General features: G+C 40.2%; 2 protein-coding genes across 2 annotated transcripts; both read left to right on the forward strand.

Moving 5' to 3' along the window:
- Nucleotides 1-872: 872 nt before the first annotated feature.
- On the forward strand, nucleotides 873-3,511 carry LOC143276292 (uncharacterized). The gene is made up of 2 exons (XM_076580796.1): nucleotides 873-1,197; nucleotides 2,220-3,511. Exons 1-2 carry the CDS (start codon nucleotides 1,092-1,094, stop codon nucleotides 2,585-2,587), a joined length of 474 nt encoding a protein of 157 aa, XP_076436911.1. The 5' UTR covers nucleotides 873-1,091; the 3' UTR covers nucleotides 2,588-3,511.
- A 3,621-nt stretch (nucleotides 3,512-7,132) lies between these two features.
- Nucleotides 7,133-10,028, forward strand: LOC143275999 (uncharacterized). The gene has a single exon (XM_076580365.1). It carries the CDS (start codon nucleotides 7,991-7,993, stop codon nucleotides 8,276-8,278), a length of 288 nt encoding a protein of 95 aa, XP_076436480.1. The 5' UTR covers nucleotides 7,133-7,990; the 3' UTR covers nucleotides 8,279-10,028.
- The last annotated feature ends 6,618 nt before the right edge of the window (nucleotides 10,029-16,646 follow it).

The raw sequence follows: 16,646 nt of genomic DNA on the forward strand, positions 1-16,646 counted from the left end.
GTGAAGGACAATACTAAGAAAGGAGGAGGGGGTGGGGAGATGGGGGAGGGGGACCCGGGGGGTGGAGGGGGGGGGGGGGGGGGGCGGAGTGTTTTGGTGGGCGGGTGGGTGAGGAGGAGCCGCCAGGATGAGTTAATTATCTTCAGCGTATATAAGCTCCGAAAACGTGCTTCCCATCCCACAACTTGACCAAAATAACCGCGGTGTTTTCCTTCCTGGCCGCCGCAGACATAACCAGTCCGCCGAGAGATCAACTTGACCACAAACAGACTGACTGTGTCGCTGCTGTTAAATCCGCGACGCATATAACACCGGTGACAAACCGGTACTGCATCTGAACAAACGGCACAGAGAGGACAGAGAAAATGGTGCCGATTAAACCGAAACCCCCCAAAGGCAACTGAGAAATAATCAAACGCTGTGGCAAAGCCTGCCGGAGACATTCAGCCTACATATATCTATATAGAGAGAGAAACATAGAGTATAACCGTAAAGAACAACACAATCTGCCTCGTGGTAAGGGAAAAAAGTAGAAAAAAAAAACAAGCCGAAACGAACAAAACTTGACTGAAGAAGAGTGAAGAAGAGAAAGTAGAATAAAAAACGAAACGAAAAAAACTTGACTGAAGAAGAGTGAAGAAGAGAAAGTAGAATAAAAAACGAAACGAAAAAAACTTGACTGAAGAAGAGACGAGGAAAGAAAGAAGAAAAGTACTGAAGGAATGAACTGAAGAAGACAACGATAAGAAATAAGCAACAACAACAACAACAACAACAACCGAGAAAAAGAATACATCAAGAGACGGAAAAAAAAAATCAACGAAAATTAGAAGAAGAAGCAAAATTTAAAAAAAACAAAAAAACCCACCAGCTCTTCCAGTCGTGTGTGTTTCCGTTGTCACTGATTCATTCACTCCATCATTTTCCGACTGCAAGTTTCTTTTCCAATTCTGCTCATCATTTTAACGGTATTCTGAAAGGCTGAGACTCAGTCGTCAGGTTGAAATTGACTCGGATACTGAAATATATCGATAATAAATTTCAACCTTAGATTTTCAGAGCAGAGCAACTGAGAAAAAGAGCCGGCAACCATGATGTCGGGCAATATGTCTTGGTTGTGCCTGGTTGGAGCTGTGATGTCACTACTGTTGCCCTGTACGCAGACGGCTGATTTACGTCACGCATCTGTCAGTGCGGGTGAGATAGATTGGATATGTGTGTGTGTGTGTGTGTGTGTGTGTGTGAGAGAGAGAGAGAGACGTCATGCAGCAGTCACTGCTAACACGTCACCTCAAACCACCCGGAACAAAATCTGAGAGTACTGTACTGAAGATAGAGATTGTGTGTGTGTGTGTGTGTGTGTGTGTGTGTGTGTGATTTATCATTATCCATTGATATATATATATATATATGTATATATCTTCTTATGCTTAGATTCATCTTCCTCTTTCCTCAGCCCCTCTGTCACCCCTAACCCCTCCGGTTTCCCAATCTTGCTATTTGTTTGTTTGTTTACCTACTCATATATTTGAAGCCAGAAGCCTGCTGTATCTCATGCTTGCCTGTACTGGCTGACTGATTTATTTACTGACACTTACTTGTCACAGCGTCTGTCTGTTAGTTGGCATGTTTCTCAATCTCAGTATCTTTTGACACATGCATGTCGTGTATCCATACTCAGTCCATTCCAAGTACTGCTTCATTCACTTACAACTCTGTCTGACTGTCTGGCTGTATCTCCACACCTTTCTGTTCTGTCCATTATATCTGTTCATACTTATATCAGCGAACCGTGCATAGTTTCTCTCTGTCTGTCTCTGTCTCTGTCTCTCTCTCTCATCTTCTTGCACGCTCGCTCACTCATTCCCAAGAATAACCTTTAGAGTAAGGCAGACGATTGAGCACAAAATAACTTTATTTTTCACGCTGTTCGAAAATTCATTAGACTTCCTTGCATTCTGGGCTTAATTGAATTGCGGGATATTTTTCATTATGCCTACTACTACGACTACTACTACTGCTGCTGCTGCTGCTGCTACTGCTATTGCTACTACTACTACTGCTCAGTACATATCATCAATCTTCTTTCTGTTTTTTCTGGCATATGATCTATAGTACTAGTAGGCTACTAGCGCTACTGCATCTCCTGATCAGTGCTGCTGCTGTTCTTAGTAATCCCATATCTACATCATGATCACAATCACCATTTTCCATTCCAGCGGACAAGAACCACCACGCAAACGCCGCGGCCGCGGCACGCACCAAGCGATCTTCTTTCGGAGGCTTCAGCTCCTACTACATCCCTGCCTACAAATACTCCGGGATGTCTGGGTGGGGAGGCACCGGCATAGGAGGTTACAAGATCATCAAAGTCATCAACGGAGGAGGTTATGGAGGTGGCTACGGGGGAGGCTACGGAGGGGGTTATGGCTACTATGGTGGCTATGGGGGCGGCTACGGGGGCGGCTACTGGCGGCCGGGTGGCTATGGAGGTGGCTATGGAGGTGTGTCAGGCGGTTTATGGAAAAAGCCTGTGGGCATCATTGGACATGGGATGTACAACCCGTACAGAAGAGTCTGGGATTAGATGGCGATTGGGAACCAAAGAAAATGGCTTTTGATTTGCACAGGAGGACGGGGAAGAGGGAGAAGCGGGTGTGGGGGGTGGGAACGAAGACTGAGAGGTTTGACATTTGTGTCAGTCTAGTAGGCAACTGGTGATGGAATAATAGATGATAGATAATTATGTGTACAACAATATGAAAGTCTCCATAATATGTCTTCTTCTTCTTTTTCTTATTCTCATCATGATGTTCGTATTGAGGACCATTGTATCCACGATAGTGTCTCTAACATTCTGGTGTCGGAAATCATATCATGCCAGTCATGCAGCTGTTTCAATCATGCAGTGTGTACTGCTGGACAGTCAGTGAAGCCGGTCATGTCGAAATGAACGGTTGACGCACATGTCTGCCTGCTGTTCGATGCACAAACCGAGAAAATCGTTCTGGCCGTCTGAAAAGCATAATCTCCCATTCATCCCGTACTACAAATATAATCCCACCTCTTTTATTAGTTTGAGAAGCATAATGGTAGCCTATATATACATGTTCTCTGGAAACTCTAGTCTTTAAAAAAAATTCATGAAGTTCTCTTGAGCCACATTGTCTCTTTTTTTTTTCTGTTGTATTCTTTTCTGTCGTCTCTTCTGTTAATTCTACATGAGTCAATCACCTGTTGTTGTTTTTCTGGAAAGATTTATTTTTCTAATTTGTTCTGCAGTGTGCGCAGTCGGTATCGGTATACTTTCTCGGCCGTTCTACGTAGCGTAGGTGATCCTGCTGTGAGGTTGTAGACATTGGAATGAGAACTTGCCTGCGTTTCTTGCAGAGTTATTACCGATTGTAAATGTCATATTTTTAAAGCATAGTCTTTGTTGTTGCAATAGTTTCACACACACACACACGCACGCACACACACACACACACACACACACACACACACACACACACACACACACACACGTCTATCTATCTATCGATCTCTCATTCTCTCGGCGATCTGTCTATCTATAATATTCAGTGTTTTCAAAGTTAATGTCGATGTTGTGATGTATATCAGTAGAACTTAGACTTTATCTGGAAGAATTTTGTAGTATAGTTATGAATCGTCTATTGTATTGTTTGTATGTTGTCACGGTATTGTGTTGTATTGCACCGTATTGTATTGTATTACTCTTTGTCACAACAGATTTCTTTGCGTCCGTCAGTGAAATTCAGGCTTCTCTTCCCGTGTAGAACACGACAGTACACAGTGAGAGCCAGTGCCACCTCCCCCCCCCCCCCATCCCCCCTGCCTGCAAGTGTATTTGTTTTCCCATCAAAGTGGATTTTTCCCCACTCAGTCAGTCAAATTTAGCCAGGTACAGCCTTTTTTGTCGCCGTTGGGTTCTTTTACCTGCGCTAAGGGGATGCTGCACATAGGACCTCGGTTCATCGTCTCATCCGAAATGATGACTAGCGTCCAGACCACCAACCAAGGCCCAGTGAAGGGGGGAGAAACCGAAAATACTGACGACTGTGGGAATCGAACCAGTGTGTTCAGATTTTTTCGCTTACTAGGCGGACGCGCAACCTCGGCGTCAACACTCATATGCTTCAACATCTGAGCCACTCCGTGCTCAAATAACCACAGTTTGTTGTTTTACTATATAAGAGTGTTTTGTTCTTCAAGTGTTTCCCTCATTTTTATGACCACTGTGGTCAGCCGGTTGAGATATAAGCTATAACTGAAAAAAAAGTTTGTATGGGCAAGAATAAGCGAGTTTCTACTGACAATTCGATCAGAGGGATGAAGAGAGAGGGAGAGATAAAATAAAAAAGAAAGAAAGAAGTATAAGGGGTATGAAATGTATACATACGTTTCATGTGTATTTAATATTAGGGCAGTATATCTGGGTCAGTAGTATATGTAAGAAACTTTTTTTCATTGTGTGTTTTGAATATAGATATATACTGCGTTGGGACAGTTGATTTTTTTGTTTGTTTGTTACTTTTTACATTTCATCACGGTGTCTTCTGTTGTGGACTGTTTTACATGGCATTGCATTATGATTAGGATATGATACGATTTCTTGTGGTCCTAGTCACAATGATATGGATTAAAAAAAACAAAAAACAACAACAACAACAAAAAACAACAACAAAAAAACAACAACAACCCAAAAAGCCAGCAACAACAACAAAACAAACAACAGCCGAAAAAGAAAACCAACAAAAATCACACATGGTTACTCTCCCCTAGCGTGTCAGCACAGTGCACCCTCTCTCCCTCCCTTCCGCCCCCCCCCCCTCCTTGCTCATCTCTGTTACCACTGTCTGTGTGTCCACGAACGTGAGTAGAGTCTGGGGCTGTTTGTCTGTCTGTGTCAGTCATGCACGCCGGTTTACACACACACCACACACACACATACACACACACGTACGCACGCACGCACGCACGCTCGTAGCGTTTCCAGTCTTAAGAAGACGATTTATATGATGTATGTCATTTCATTTGAGCTTCCACACGTACAACTATGTATAGTCGGCATGGGTTTCATTGGATACATTTTTTTTTTTAATCATTTCCTAATTTCATTTCAGGTGTTTTTCATAATTATGCTTGTAGTTTGTAGAAACGATTAAAAAAAAAAAAATTCCTTATTTCATTTTACTCATTGCGTCATAATTTCTTCATTGTTCTACATATTCTGTCTCTGTCTCTCTCGGTCTCTGCTGTCTCTCGACCCTCACCCCCCACAGCTGACCTTGACCCCACGCTTTTTGTCTCCTGCTTGTGTCATAGTTCAGTGTTATTTTTCCGGCCAAGCTGGTTTTTTTTTTTTTTTTTAACAAAGATTATTGCTTTAATTCTTATAAGAAAGTTATTTTGAAATTTGCGCGTATCTTTTTATTTCTTTTATACTCATGAATACATTTACACTGATGACTACTTTTTTCAATAAAGGTGATTGCGTTTTATGGCTCGGTTCTTCAATACCTGGCGTGGTGGTTGTACTATTTCTCTCACTTTCTATGTCTCATTGTGGGCCAGTCTGTGCCAGTGTGTGTGTGTGTGTGTGTGTGTGTGTGTGTGTGTGTGTAAACACCACTGAATCACCATCCGGGCCAAAAATATACACACAATCGTGGTATGGCACTGCATACTGACACACCGACACACAGATAGACACACACACACACACACACACACACACACTGACACACACACACACACACACACACACACACACACACACACACACACACACACACACACACATCCACCCCCACACACACTGACATACCGTCACCCACCCATACACGCATACCGGCACAAACATCCACACACACACACGCACACACCATTACACACACCACACACACCACACAAACACACACACACACACACACACACATACACACACACGCACACACCATTACACACCACACACACACACACACACACACACACACACGCACACACCATTACACACCACACACACACACACACACGCACACACGCACACACAATTACACAATTACACACCACACACACACACTGACAAACACACACACGTACACACACACACACACACACACACACACACACGCACACACCATTACACACCACACACACACACACACACGACACACACACGCACACACAATTACACACCACACACACACACACTGACAAACACACACACGTACACACACACACACACACACACACACACACACACGCACTGCCACACCATTACAGACGCTCACAAACCTCAGTGGGCATGCACACACGCACGGATACACTGACGCGGACACTGCCGCCACCGTGCTAAATGTACAAAACTGAGCCGTACGTGCGTGCACACGCACTCCCTCAGTGAAGAAACATGTCGACCTTCTCTTTAACACCCCACTACACACACAGAAAGTTGTCGTGTGCATGTGCGTGCGTGCGTGCGTGCGTAGTGTGTGTGTGTGTGTGTGTGTGTGTGTGTGTGTGTGTGTGTGTGTGTGTGTGTGTGTGTGTGTGTGTAAATAGTAACAAGACAAGTTCCTTTAAATCAATAAAGAAAAATATATATCTGCACATATCTGTGAGGTTTATGTGCACACACATCGTCAACTTGAGTCGAGTTACGTGCTCTCGTTTGCGCATATTGGCGGAGAGAAAGACAAGGCAAGGCATGGCATGGCATGGAAAGGCAAGGCAAGGTAAGACAAAGACAAAGACAAAATATTTATCTTCAAGGGCTTAAGGGCAGCTCATGTGACTTTTTTGTTCGCGATGACCTCGCTCAGTCGAGGGGACAAAGAAATAAGAGCGAGTGACAGACAAAAAAAAAGTTTATTTTACAATTTCAATTAAGGATAAAAAGTTGTGAGTCATCAGTAAAAAGAGGGCGTTATTATAGATAAGACTAACAGTATCTATTTTTTTGTAAGACAGCAGTCCAAAAGACAAAGAAAGACAAAGACCTTCCTCCGAGCTCGACCGACTTTCGTTTTTACCGATAAGGGACGCTACTCGCAGTCTCTTTGTCATCTTCTCATTTCACACTTCCTGTTTCTTTGAGGCGACTAAACACCAGTCGTCTCTGTTACGTTGGTTGGGGAAATACGGTTATTGACTGGTCGCCGCCGGTCAGAAATTACCCATTTTCACAGACGTTGGTCACCTTTAGCCGTGAGTAGTAACTACGACTCATCCAGGAAAGCAGAATAGTTTCTTTGGCTCGTTTTGTCTGCGTGACCTTTCTGACCCCATTGTCACGGGAAAAGTGGACTTCTCAACGAACGTGCTCAGCAACAGGTCAAGTCATTGTGTGGTGTGTGTGTGTGTCAAACAACGCATTACCTTTTGGGTGTGGGCATCTGACTAAGTGTCTCAAAACACCCCTCGGTCTTCGCTAATTTTTGTGTGATAGAAGTGAATTTCAAAGCAGTCGTCATAGGGAAACAAAAGCGTTTCTCAGTTGGGATTCCCAACACCTTGGCGTTTGAGGAAACATCTCGGGCTGATTTGGTTTCCGACGTTGTGTTCTACATTCTTGGGAGCAAGCTGGATAAAAAGGGCCTTCACAGAAAACGTGTGCACAGGACCAAAAAAGCTGTAAGCTTTTAATGTACCAGAACCTTCTGGCTACCCTTTGTGGAAATCTCATGGAAAATACTCAGTGAAAAAACAAAACACGAAAACAAAAAAACGAATCCAGTATTGCAAGTCATTTTTAAAACCACTATTTATGTTATTGCCGATGACCAGTATTGTTTGACCAAGGCCAGCAACACTTGTTGGTCAAATTTGTGAAACTGAACAAACAGTGAAAGAAACAGAAAAAAAGCAAACAGAAAAAACAAAAAAACAAACAAACAAACCTGGACTGGCAGCTAGTCACCCTGTGTGTTCATTTTGTGTCTGAAACTTAAAAAAAAAAGAGAAAAAAATGGCAACAGTTCCTCCCGTGGACCCCAGCCATCTGGACGAAAAGATGAGTGAGGCTCGTGCCAAGTTCGAGAAAGCCTGCCAGCAGATTGTGCTGCTGGACCAGAAGATCAGAGACCTGGAGGTGCGCTACAAGCGAGCTGTGAAGAACAAGAAGAACTCATTCCGCTACAACCTTCGCTTGCGGCTGTCTGTGGTGACGGGGGTTAAGATGATGTATCACCATTACGCCAGCACCAAGGCGGAAGAACTGACACGGCTGCGGCGACAGCAGGATCCGACTTCTTAGCTCTTTCCTCTGTGCCATTTATATTTCTTTTGATTACCATTATTATTTTTTATCATTACTGGTTTGTTTTTTTTTATATATATATCAGTATCATTATTATTATTTTTAAAAAGTAATTTGATTTTACTAAATGATCAGACATAATTCTAATATTTTATGGTGATGTTTACTACACTGTGACATGTGTTGTGGATCTTTCCTCCCAACTTATGTCCAAAAGAATTTGTGTGTATGTGTGTCGAACATTGGATTACTAGATTAAAATGCTGGCAATAAGTTGAATGATCATTTGCTTCACAGTTACTGATTATAGGTAGAAATGTTCATTGGTAAGAGTACACATATTTATATGATATTGTGATGAAAAATGATTGTTATGATGAAATCTCAGAACACTGAACAGTATGTTGACATCTGTTAAGGTAATTTTTCAGCACTTTTTTTTTGTGGTTTGGTCAATATTGTGCTACTCAACCATGACCCAGTGATCGAACTGTTATGGATTCTGTGATTAGAGTATTTTTTTGTGGTCAGTTTATTATAGATTTATATTACAGATTGACACATTATGACATTTCTTTGGTCAAAATACTTTAATCCATTTACTTAAGGAAAGTGAGAAAGGGAATGTCCTGAAAACTATCAATTTATTTGGTCTGAGCTGTCATCTACATGGTTTAAAGTCGAGTGAAAGCTGAAGATAAAAAGTGAAGTATGTCATTATATCTTTGTTACCCATTTTTCTTTAGTTTTGTCCTAATCTTATTATCCATGAAAAGTCTACTGTACACGTACTACAGCTTACTGAGTTACTGGTGAAATATGTGTCAGAGCATAAAAAAATGAACATTAATTGAGTTTTATAATGTAACCTAAAAGAAGTAGTGGTTCTTCAGTTTTCTTCTGGCCATTCTGTGCTGTTGGGTGATAAGACTTGTAAATTAAGTCAGCTGTGACCAGTCATCGATCCTGGACTTTAAGAAACTTTCCTTCTCCATTTTTAATACAGTATTTTGATTAAGAACAATACAAGAGAACAGACTGTCTCGTACAAAAATTTCTCTTTCAAATTGACAGGGTAGTAAGACATCAGATGTGTTGCACAGTTGTTTCTTTGATCTTTTCGCACAGTTATTTCTTTCATGTTTTTCATGGCGATCTGGAACTTGGAGTAGAGTGACAGTCACCTTGTGTTGCATGCACACACACACACACGCACACGCACACGCACACACACATCACATGCACAGTATATACACACAGATACATAGTCGCACAGATACTGACACACACAGGCACACACGTCACACACAAACACATACTAACAAACACACACACACACACACACACACACACACACACACACACACACACACACACTTGACATCTATTGTGGGGTAAAGTGAGAAGTCAGTGTGCTCCATATGGTTGCCAGTCATGTGACTGTGCCATATGTCACAGTAACAGATATATATTGCTGTTATAGCCAAGTCATCAATTTTCAAGAACAGCTGGCATGGAAACGATAAAAACGTGGTGGTACTGTGCATGGAGTACCTTACATTTACAACCAGCTGTGTGTGTAGTAGATGAGCATCTTATGGAAAGTTCTACAAGTACAACAGTACAAGTTAAGGTGCTGTTCAAAATACATGATTCTTTGACAGTCTGTTTTCTGATTGTCTGCCAGTCTGCAAACAAAACTGATCACTAAAGAAGTCTTTGGACACTTTCCACCGCTTCCCCCCCCGCCCCCCATACCCCTCCCCCCACACCCTCCCCACCCCAAGACCCTCCCCAGTCCTCCAAGCCCCTCCCCCCCCACCCCCCTGCCACTACCCAGCACCCCTCACCCCCACCACTCCCACCCCATTTTTTGGCCATCACGAAAACACGTCCTGATACCTGTATACATGTACAAAAAAGTGTGAACTACAGAGATTAGTCATTGTTTTGAGTTTTCACTGCTGTCCGCTTTTGGGCGTGGCCAGTATTTTAATATAAGCTGCATTCAAGTCTCAATCACCAAAGAGTCCCTCCCACTTTTCTCACCACCATCACTACCCTCACCCTGCTTCCTCCCTTCTCTCCCTCTGTCAGTTAATTACCTTTGGACTAAAAAGATGAAAAAAACATCCCCAAAGAACTTTAGAAGAGAAAACAACAACAACAACAACAAAAGACACTAAACCTTAAAGTAGCAAACTACGCATAGTGTAATATCTGTGTCCAGATACATATTTATTACAGTGCAAAACAAATTTTCAAGAACTTTATTTTTGTGGCGGCGTAAATCCTTTGTTGAACTGTGAACAGGAAAGAGTGATTATGACAGTTGACACAATAGAAAATAAAAGAAAAAAGGATCAAAGCATTTTTAGAAAAGGAAAAAAAAGAAAAAAAGAAAAAAAAAAAGAAAAAAAGAAAAGAAGATTATAAATGTATGTTTTAATAATGTTATTATTTTTTATTTTCAGAAAGGTTTTATTTGACTTTTAGCAAGCTCTACATGACTATTAAATGATAAATGACGAAGTACCATCAATCAAAAGGCAGTGAAACAACAGTACAGTTTTTTTAGTCATAGTGTGGCATGAAATGATGAATAGTTTGAAGGGAACAACTCAACAATATTTTGTCATTATGAATTTTAAAGATGGTGATGTTGTCATGAGCTTTAACATCATTTGTTCTTCTTCTTTTTTATTTATTTATTTTGTTTATATATATATATTATAAATGTTACTTTTATTACCTTACCAGCCACTACTTGTCTTTTGTGCAGTTTTAGAGGATTGATAACTTCAGGATTTCTTTGTATCCTCAGTTCCTATACAGAAAGGAAAACCTAAGACTTGGAAGAGTATGACATGAACTAAGGAGTTGGTTTTATTCAGTCTTTTAGACAAAAAAACAAACACGTGAATTGAAGGATGGAAGAATTGTCAGATTGTTCAGAAACATTTAGATTTCAATTTTTTCTTTAATTTGATGTGCATTATGTATATTGTGTGTGTTGCACGCCTGCATGTATGCGAGAGTGTGCACATGGGTGTGTGTGCATACGAGTGTGTGTGTGCATAAAGAGAGAGAGAGAGACTCAGAGAGAGAGAGAGAGAGAGAGAGAGAGAGAGAGAGTGTTTGTGTGTGTGTGTGCATAATATGTCTAGTGCATGTGCTTAATTTCAGAATATTTCAAAATAATGTCCTTTGAATTTTTCACTTGTTTCTGAATGTATACATGCACATTGTGTATAAATGTGTAAATGTTTAGCAAGAGAGAATGAAATGAATGCAGGATAGTGGTACATAAGTTTTTGATTCAGGCAGTTTGACAGGGGCATTAAAAATTTGTTGTCATGTGAGCGTCAAGGGGGAGAGAGTTTTTTGTTTTTTGGTTTTGCCTCAGTTGTTCTTTCACTAAACTACGCAGACTAGTTAAGTAGTAGTTTTTTTCGCTTGTCATTGATCAGCCTTGAAGTGAAACTTTTGAAAAGTAATATTGCTTGTATTACTGGAATGGTTGAAAGTGTGTGTATATTCTCCCTTTTTCTTTTTTCAATGTCACTTGTATTTTCTTTTTCAGGTAAAAAAACCCCCCTGAAATCTTGTTTTTTTCCTCTCACCTTCATTTGGAATTCATTGTAAATGAGAATGAAAATAACTTAAAGGTTGGGGGAAAAAAAAAAGAAGAAAAAAGTTGTAGTAGTAGTAGTAGCAGTACACATGGCACTTAAACAGATTGTGCAGAGCACAATCTCAGTCAAAACGAAGCACAAAAAGTTTTGAATGGCACATCTATAGGCAGAACATACTGTGTACTTGTTAAATGTACGCGCTTCATAAATGCCTTGTTGCATCTAATGCTGAGCTTGAGCAACTTTTTTTTTTTTTTTTTTTTTTTTTTGTGGAGGAGTGGGGGTGTGTGCGTGGATTTGGGGCAAAATTTCATTTAAATTTAATTACGTCTATCTATTACTCCAGAAGGGTTTATTGTGGGTGGATCTCACTGTCGTCTTCTTTTAATTTTTTCCCCTCAAATTTTGAAAGTTTTTTTTTTTTAAGGAAAAAAAAAAGAAGAAAGGAAAAAAACAGTAAGGATTGGAGTATAATTTTTTTTAAGTAAACATACTTCACCTCATGTCTCTCTGTCTGCTTTTTTTTCTCTCTCTCTCTCTCTCTTACTTTTCTGAATGATGCTGAATAGAACTATCAGTGGACAAGCAGTACTGGCTGTAGAGATTTGTGTTATGATTGGTTAACAGCTTAAAGAATGCAGATTATGTGCATTGATGTCCCAGTGATGTGTTTGATTTGAAGCGCACTTTTCAAGTTTTTGATGTATAGATAATTTGTGGAACAGTCACGCGCGACAGGCAGTAAGACCTGTCATTGTTTTTCTAATTTTTTAAAATTTTATTTATTTATTTTTTAATGTTTTCCCCCAAATCACGATTTCGTTATTCATTTGTGAAAAATGCTTTCAGTGGCCCTTTTTAGTTTCCTTTTTTTTTTTTTTTTTGTTCATGAAATGTTTGTTGATTTAAAGAATCTGGCACAGAGTAAATAGTATCCTTATGTTTAATTTCTTCTTTTCTTCTTTCTTTTTTGCAATGCTTTTCTTATTGTGTTGATGTAAAATGCCTGACTTTATTTTTTCTGCATTTTTTCTTTCATGTAAACGATAAGAAATATGAAATGGTTTCAGATGTTTTTTAACCTTCGCTGGCTATCGTGGGTCGTACACGACCCAGAAAGGTACAAAAACACAAATATCTCAGCCAGTTCTTAACATTTTTCTATGAAATTTCAGAAGTGCTTCCTACACCTAAAAGGCCAACTTTTGCCAAAAAATGAAAAAAATTCATTGATTAGTTAATTAGGTGGCGTTTTAACTACACACGGACGCTTGTGTGGGTCGTGTATGACCTATGCTTTTTAATGAGGAAAAAATGTGGTCACCCCTCGAAAGCTCGTACGGGTCATGCACGACCCATACCTTTTTAATAGTGATTTCAGAAGGTTTAATTTGCAATTAGTGAAGGAAAATAAAGAAGTTTTACTTTCAATAGCCTCACTACACCACTACTCTCCCACTCTCTGTCTCACTGTCTCTCTCTCTGTCTCAGTCTCTCTCTCTGTGTCTGTCTCAGTCTCTCTATCTGTCTATCTCAGCATGCATAGTAGGGTTTGTATGTATGTGCATGTGGTGTTATGCGTTTGTGTGTGTGTGTGTGTGTGTGTGAGTGTGTGTCTAAGTGCGTGTGTGTGAATGCGTGAGCGTGTGTTTCTTTTGAGTGTATGTGTTTGTGTGAGTCTGTGTGTGCGTGTGCGCGCGCATGTGTGTGCAATCAGTTGTTACGATATGTTTCCTTTTCTATATTTTGTTATAAGCTTTGTGAGGAATATACAGGTTTTTGTCTCTTTACAAAGTATGGGTCGTGCACGAATTTGTGAGGAGTATACAGGTTTTTGTCTCTAAAAGGTATGGGTCGTGGACGACCCACGTGAGCTTCTGTGTGTAGTCAAAAGCGACGGCGGTATGGGTCGTGGACGACCCACATGACCTTCCATGTGTAGTCAAAGGTGACAGCCAGCGAAGGTTAATCTTTTTTTTTTTTTTTTTACAATGAACAAACAAGTTGGTGTTTGATATCACAATTTGTGAAGTGATGTATCATTCTGTTTAGGGCCTTGAAAGTTATATGTACAGTAAATTATATACTGAAGTGTTGAAAGATAGAATTCTGAGAGCAATATGTAATGTGGTGATTGTGTTCATTCAAGTCAGGATATCGCTCCGAATGTCTGTGCAGCACCAGTTCTTTTGTTCATGATCCGAAATGGCTTCAGATTTTTTGTTTCTGGTTTTTTGTTGTTGTTTTTTTTTGTGCGTGTGTGTGTTTCTGTTTGAACTTTGATTTATGAATTATGTTCATTCTTTGTTAGCAGAAGGGTGGCAGTGGTAGTGGTTGTTAAATGGCAGTTGTTTCACTCAATCAGTGATGACATGAGCACAAAGCATTTATTTTGTTTTTTCCGTGAATTGATGTGCAGAGTTATGCATGGACCTGGAAGCTTGAATGAAAGAAAAAAAAAAATTCTTGGTCAGTTGTGTGTGTGTGTGTGTGTGTGTGTGTGTGTTTGTGTGTGTGTGTGAACTTGAGAGAGTCTCTGTGTGTCTGTGTGTCTGTTTGATATGAATGTGTGTGGGATTCTGAGAGAGACTGTGTGTGTGTGTGTGTGTGTGTGTGTGTGTGTGTGTGTGTGTGTGTGTGTGTGTGTGTGTGTGTGTGTACACACATACCTGGGTGCATCTGTGCATTGTATTTTCATCTCTGCATTTTGTTGTACTTTTGTTGTAATTGAGTACATGATTAACTTTTGATAAGAGAGAGAGAGGGAGAGAGAGAATGGCAAAGCTGTTTTGATCCATTGTGGCAGTGTAAAGTGTACCTGTTGAATACTTATTGAGAAAGAGCAACAAGGGCGGCACAAAATTGTGTGTGTGTGTGTGTGTGTGGGGGGGGGGGGGGGGGGGGTGCAGATGTGCTCAGCCTGTGTGAGTATTGGGCTGTTCACGAGTGGATTTGTACTTGTTTTAATTTATTCATTTGTTACTATGTCGTTGGAAAAAAAAAAAGAAAATAGGGTGATGAAATAATCTCGCTTTTGTGTTTTGTCAGTAAATATATATATGAATTTTATGTGTATGCCATTTTCTGTTGATATACTGTGGAACATCAGGAAAGTGTTTTGCATTATAAAGTAAGTGTTTTGTATGGGACATGAATTGTTCAGTGAAACATATGATATCTGTGTTGTACAATGAATATTTTAGAATAGTACTCCTTTTTTTTTTCTCTCTCTCTCTCATGACATGAATGAAAAAGTATTTTTCTTTCTTTTTAATTTTTTTTTTTTAATTGGTGGGGGGTAGGGGTGGGGGAAGGGTTGTATCATTTTCAGTTTGCTTATTGTTGGTCATTGTTATGTATTGTGATGTGTAACTTTTTGAACAGTCTTACACAACTTGAGTGTTCACATTTCACAGAGCGGTGAAAAACCCGTGTGTGTCATTTTGCTCATTCTTCTGCCACTTGACCTTCTGGAAGTGAAACTAAGAAATTTGTATGATTGGTTTAAAAAAAAAAAATAAAAAAAAAAAAAGAAAAAAAAAAAAGAAGAAGAAAAAAAATGATGTGTGACAATAAAAACATATTCATTTTCTGCTTTGGTGTCTTGTCATCTTTTTGTGCTTTTAGTTGCTTTAGTTTAAAAGGAAAAGAAAAATCGTTGCCCATGTTTTTGAACAGGTGAAGGTGGGTTAACGGTGGTCAGGGATAGAGAGCTGGAGATGCAGAATGATCATACAGAGATGAGAGGGGAGAGAGGAAGGGAGGAAGAGGGGGGTGGGGCTGGGGGTGGGGGTTGGGGGGGGGGGAGCTGTTGGTGCAGGGAGAGTGGAGAAGAAAGTGGGGAGGATGTATGTGTGCGCATTGCTATATTTCAAGGTAAATCTCATTCAGGTTTTATTCTGTGAATGAGTTATTTTCTGCTATTCCATTGGCTGAACACATCCAGAATAGACCAGATGTTGACTTCAAGGGGACTTGAATGGATTCAGAAGCTTCCTCATTTGCCACAACAGATTTCTCTGTATGAAATTTGGGTTCCTCTCCCCCAGTGAGGATGCGTCGCTACACTGAGAGTGCTACCACCCACCCCCCCCTTTCTTTCCTTGCCTGCAATTTTATATGTTTTCATATCAGAGTGGATTTTTCTACAGAATTTTGCCAGGGACATCCCTTTTGTTGCCATGGGTTGTTTTACATGCGCTAAGTGCATGCTACACATACGGGACCTCGGTTTATTCATTATTGTCTTATCCGAAATGTGTTGAATGGACAGGTAATGACAGAATAGCAGTTCATTGAATAGCCCATGCATTTTGCATTGTATTACTTTTTGTTGTTGTTGTCACATTAGGTTTCTCAATGTGAAATTCAGGTTTTCTGTCCGGGGGACAGCTCTTTGCCAAAGTGTAGTTCCACCCATTTTTGACTCACTTGTGTAAACAAAGTGAGTCTATGTTTTAACCCGGTGTTCAGTTGTCTCTCTGTGTGTGTGTGTGTGTGTGTGTGTGTGTGTGTGTCGGTGGTAAACTTTAACATTGACATTTTCTCTGCAAATACTTTGTCACTTGACACCAAACATTGCATAAAAATAGGAAAAATTCAGTTCTTTCCAGTCATCTTGTTTAAAACAATATTGCACCTCTGGGATGGGCACAAAAAAAAAAAAAAAGAAAAAAAGAAAAGAAAAAAAAAGAAGCCTAATTATATGCAAACTGCATTTACTGTTATAT

The sequence above is a fragment of the Babylonia areolata genome, chromosome 31 (genome assembly GCF_041734735.1).
Source record: "Babylonia areolata isolate BAREFJ2019XMU chromosome 31, ASM4173473v1, whole genome shotgun sequence".
Classification (NCBI taxonomy): domain Eukaryota; kingdom Metazoa; phylum Mollusca; class Gastropoda; order Neogastropoda; family Buccinidae; genus Babylonia; species Babylonia areolata.

Excerpts from the sequence above, each read along its gene's own strand:
- LOC143276292 (XM_076580796.1), top strand. The coding sequence starts at position 1,092 with ATGATGTCGGGCAATATGTCTTGGTTGTGCCTGGTTGGAGCTGTGATG. Across the intron at positions 1,198-2,219 it reads TCACGCATCTGTCAGTGCGG|CGGACAAGAACCACCACGCA; the intron begins GTGAGATAGATT and ends TTTCCATTCCAG.
- LOC143275999 (XM_076580365.1), top strand. The coding sequence starts at position 7,991 with ATGGCAACAGTTCCTCCCGTGGACCCCAGCCATCTGGACGAAAAGATG.